Source organism: Mchenga conophoros, linkage group LG23 (genome assembly GCF_057382185.1).
Source record: "Mchenga conophoros isolate Kocher_MC1m ecotype Shallow Benthic linkage group LG23, M_conophoros_male_GT1.1, whole genome shotgun sequence".
Classification (NCBI taxonomy): domain Eukaryota; kingdom Metazoa; phylum Chordata; class Actinopteri; order Cichliformes; family Cichlidae; genus Mchenga; species Mchenga conophoros.
In genome coordinates, this window is record NC_140547.1 from 19,276,183 (window position 1) to 19,280,981 (window position 4,799).

Sequence of the window (4,799 nt, forward strand, 5' to 3'; positions counted from 1 at the left end):
CTGTGTTTCAGTTTGTCGCTGTCGTGATCTACCCTTATCTAGCTGTGTTTCTGTCTATGTAAGTGTATTTTGTATTCCTAGTTTTGGTACCCTTTTGAGTTCAGTATTAAAGCTGTTTTGAGTTCACTTTCCGCCTCCGAGTGTCTGCACACTGGGTCCTCCTACTACCACTCCTGCCTGCACACAGCTGTTTCATAACAAATTCCTATGTACGTAGTTAGAGTGTACTTCTCGAATTCTGTAAAACATTCTTTTCAAAAGGAATACAAGACGGCCTGTTTTAGGATGTAAAAAAAGCCTCATAGCAGTGAAAGTAACCATATGGTTCCCTCACCACTGCTTATAAAGACAAATAATTGCTTAACTGCACATTAATCTTTATTTAATATCTTTATTGACTTGAGACAACTTTTAAATTATGTATAGTCCAGAATTTACTTGACATGTCACACAACTACATTAGGAAAATAACACATATAACAAGACGTTGTGATTTTTCTGGTTTGCATTAATCTATCGTCATTGTATAATCTAACAGTATGAAAACATCTCATCACTATTTCTCACCTTTTCAATGTACTGACTATATGAATTGATATCTTGGTAACATACATCATGAATGAAGGTACAATTATTCTAACTCAAAAACTTTTAACTGGTAGTGTAAAGTGTTGGTCAGGTTCTCATTGTTCTTGGAATTTCTAATTTTGGACTCACTCATATACCTGAATAACGGTTCATTTTTGTTTAACCCTGTCTGTGGAGTCTGCTTTGGATTATTTCTCCTGTTTACTTTGACACACATGTATCTAAGTGTCATAAGATGGAAAGGTAAGTACAGATATATCAAATTTTTACTTAAGTACAGCACTTAATTCATTTTGGAACAGAGAAAGTTCCTTTTCTGCTGGCAGTTTCTTATGCCGTAGGGTGAACGACCATTCTTCTCGAGGACGCCACAGAGGCCCTCGGTTGGGCATTTTGGGATATCCTTATATTGCATTTCTTCTCCACCCACCCACAGCCACTCACCAGCCAGGTTACACAGGCCTGTCCACACCTGCCAACAGTAAACAAAGAGAAACAAACAAAGTTACAGTAAGTATAGTTATGAGTCTCTAACCAACAGAAGCGCATGCAGAAAACTGCCCAACCTCATCAGTGGTAGCCTCTTTTGTGGTCTCTCGTGCAGTGGTGTAGTTATCTGGAGTTATCAGGGAGGCCAGGTCATAGCCGTGGTTCCTGTATGAAGAGGCTGGATCTTCTGTGACCACTCCATCCAGAGACCTGCAGTGTTCTAATGCCTCCTCCCATGTTTTATTCTCCTTCACCAGAATCAGCTTTTCCTCATAACATAGGAAAGTTTTTTTTTCATCACACTTCTTGCTTTCCCATTTTCTGTCGCTTCTTCTGTTCACACAGTTTTCATTGTCGTTTGGTGCTGCAAGAAGTCGAAGTACAATAGACAAAAAAGACGGCTGGATTTCAGAGATGTTTTAAAGGTCTATTCAACTAGATTCAGTATCAAATCATTTTACCAGTACAGTGTTTATGTGTCTAACAAACCCTCCTTGCTGAAGTTCCAGCTGAAACAGTTGGTTTGGGACTTCATGAAACTCATTACAGTCAACACTGTGGTAGACAACACTGCTCCACACTGTAAATCTGATCCTTTCTCACCACTCAAATTGTTGAATGCTCAAAATATCTCAAATTGATTTCAGGTCACAATGCAAATAAGTTTGGTATAATTACCAGTAAGTTTGATCTTGTAACATCTAAGGAGTAAAAAACATAGTATGAGAATTTACCGCCGTGCCATCGTGTGAAGTTGGCTATTTCGTCTCCTCTGGACCATTTCCATGGACTTGTTGCATCCTTCCGGGACAAACCGATCCATCCAGAGTGCTGTAGAGCTTCATTCTCTTCTGCAGTTCTCACTCGGACCAAGTCAGTGTGGTGCTCCCTGCAGTATGCCAGTGCATCTGCCCAGGTATACTCGTAAGGGTCATTATAAAACTTGATGTCCAGCAGATGTCCACACACGGGGAAAAGAATGAGCAAGAGGGCAACGTGCTTCGTCATTGTGTTTTTCACAGGAGAAAAGTGGACAAAAAGCCTGCACAGACAGGACACAGAACAGAAATTTTATAGTGAGGAAGAGCAGCGTCTACTGTGTCCACATAACGCTCTACTGATAAATGCTGGGAACAATAAACTCTTCATTAAACACAACTAGAGTAAATTGCACAGATATAGGTGCTTGTGTGTTTAAAGAAATCAATAAAACATTTCAAATTTCAAGTGAAATGTCCTATTATTTAAAAAGAAAAGAACACAAAACAATAGAAATACTAATTTAAATAAATTGTTGTAATGACATTTACAAAATAAGAGTGCGAGTGAGATCAAACTGAATAGTGAGATAGCTTTGGTTTTTTGTTCTTCTTTGGCGGATCATACACTGTGTTCAGTGTCTGATCCCTTTGTCACGATCCTGGGTCATCTGACCCAGCATATTGAGTTTTAGTTTATTTTGATGTTTAAAGAGCACTAACAGTGTAGACCAGTCTAAATGGATCTTTGATGACAAATTGTCATGGTCCCTGTGCCCCGCTGGTCGATCCTCTATTGGGCAATATGTTTGTGGTTTGTTTGCTCTCTCTCACTCTCTCTCTCGCCGCGGCGACGCTCATTGCGGGCTCCCGCTGCTAGCCCACACACCTGCTCATCACCGCACCAGCCACTGATCCCAGCTGATTACTGCACCACTTAGATGGCGAGTCTGCACTAGTCTTCGCTGGATCGTTGAGCTATCAGCGTCAGTTAAACTTGTGTATCTGCCAACCTGTATCTTGAGAGCCTCTTGTAATTATCCCTACTAACCCTTTGATGACATAAATAGCATTTTGGTTATTTCAGGTTAATTCCTCTATAAACGGCTGTTTCAAAAATGTAGATATAATAACTCTTTAGCAATTAAGTGTCATGATCTGTCTTGGTTCCGCGTCTCGTTAGTTAGACTATGTTGAGTTGTGTGACACCAAGTACTTTCAGACACTACAGTGACTGTGGTCCAGTTTATACAGGAATACTTCTTTAATGAGCTGCCTTTTTTAATTATTATTTTTTTATCTATACTTGTTCCTATATCTATGTGACAGTTTAATTAATCATGGTTTTCAATCACTGACATGAAAACAGGAGTTAAACCAATTCAGTTCTCTTTCAGTTGAGCTGTGTTTATTGTCACTTTGCTCACTACATATTTTGTCAGCTATAAATTTTACTACTATTTGCTGTCAGTCAGTGTAAAACATTACAACAAAATCAAAATCAGACAAAGACGTAATGTGTTAACCTAAGTCTCAGATGGTTGTTTTAGTGAAATTGCTCTAAAATGACTAAAGAAAAAATAGAGAATGAGTTGTACATGCATACATGCTAGTCTCAGGAAGTTAAACTGCTTTTAACATAATGTTTCAGCAGATTTAAACTGAAATCAGCCAAACTTACGTGGCTATCACACTGTTTTCTCTTAATCTCTTTATAAATATTAGTCTCTCCCATTCATTCCTCAGACCTGTTTGTACAGCAGCACTTACCTTGGTAGATGTTAGCAGGGAAGCTTTGAAATTCACTCCGGTTATGATCCCTCTGCAACAAGTCTGAAAAGATACCAGTGGTGATTCAGAGCTTCATGCAAAACCTGCCATCTATGTCCCAACTAAATTGATGGATAGCTCTGGTGTGGCACCCCCCCCCCCCCCAAGTCATTTAAATCAGAAGCAAAGCAGCAGCATTCAAATTCAATTTGTTCTGGATATTTACTTAGTCCCTTTCTAGAGCCTTCAGGGATCGTGTACATGCAAACCACCACAACCTACTGACAGAAAACTGTCAAAGGTGAGGATTTTTGTGTTTGAGTGTTGTTGAAATAGCGTGAAAGACGACACATATGCCTTAAAAAAATTTCTGAAACGTTAGTGTACAAACATTGTTTTAATATTTGTGTTTGTATAATATATGCACACCATATTTTCAATTGTTTAATCTTTAAAAAAAATATATATGTAAATATAAATAACAGTGAATACAGCAGCTTCAGAGAAAGACAAAGTTGGTAAACCACAATTAGCAGGACGTCCCGCACTTTCTCCATTCAAGGTTTACAACCTTTAACTGCCTCATTAATTTAATAAGTTTACCTTAACTTATACACTGCTCAAAAGAATTAACTCATTCACTGCCAGCCATTGGCAGTGAATGAGTTAAACCCATTGACTCATTCACTGCCATTGACGGCTATAGACGTCAATGGCAGTGAATGAGTTAATTATAGTACCAAGTGATTTAAACTTCAGTGATATTGATCTGGTTAATTAAGTAGCAGAGGGGGTTGTTAATCAGTTTCAGTTGCTTTGTTGTTAATGAAATTAACAACAGGTGCACTAGAGGGGCAACAATGAGACAGCCCACAAAACAGGAAAGGTTTTACAGGTGGAGGCCACATTTTTACCTCCTCATCTTTTCTTACTGTTTTTTCATTAGTTTTGCATTTAGCTGCTGGTAGCATAAGATAATACCTGGACCCTACAGAGGTTTCACAGATGAGTCTCCTCCAGGATGGCACATCAACAAGTGCCATTGCTAGAAGATTTCCTGTGTTTTCCAGCACAGTCTCAAAAGCATGGAGGAGATTCCAGGAGACGGACAGGGACTCTAGGAGAGCTGGAGTGCTGAGCAGGGTGAGCACTGCCAGGGCTTCAAAATGACCTCCAGTAGGCCACTGGTGTGAA

General features: G+C 39.3%; 1 protein-coding gene across 1 annotated transcript; it reads right to left on the reverse strand.

Annotated features, from left to right (window-relative positions):
* Positions 1-433: 433 nt before the first annotated feature.
* On the reverse strand, positions 434-3,725 carry LOC146547080 (secretory phospholipase A2 receptor-like). Its single transcript, XM_085265419.1, has 4 exons — positions 3,606-3,725; positions 1,812-2,119; positions 1,155-1,441; positions 434-1,060 (listed from the first exon to the last, which is right to left on the reverse strand). The coding sequence occupies exons 2-4, from the start codon at positions 2,083-2,085 to the stop codon at positions 872-874; spliced, it is 750 nt and encodes a 249-aa protein (XP_085121545.1). The 5' UTR covers positions 2,086-2,119; positions 3,606-3,725; the 3' UTR covers positions 434-871.
* Between the last annotated feature and the right edge of the window lie 1,074 nt (positions 3,726-4,799).

What these genes read in the sequence shown, in the direction of transcription:
- LOC146547080 (XM_085265419.1), bottom strand. Translation starts at nt 2,085, where the DNA reads ATGACGAAGCACGTTGCCCTCTTGCTCATTCTTTTCCCCGTGTGTGGA. An exon ending in CTTCACACGATGGCACGGCG is followed by an intron (nt 1,442 to 1,811) that starts GTAAATTCTCAT and finishes GACTTCTTGCAG; the next exon opens with CACCAAACGACAATGAAAAC. An exon ending in AAGAGGCTACCACTGATGAG is followed by an intron (nt 1,061 to 1,154) that starts GTTGGGCAGTTT and finishes TACTGTTGGCAG; the next exon opens with GTGTGGACAGGCCTGTGTAA.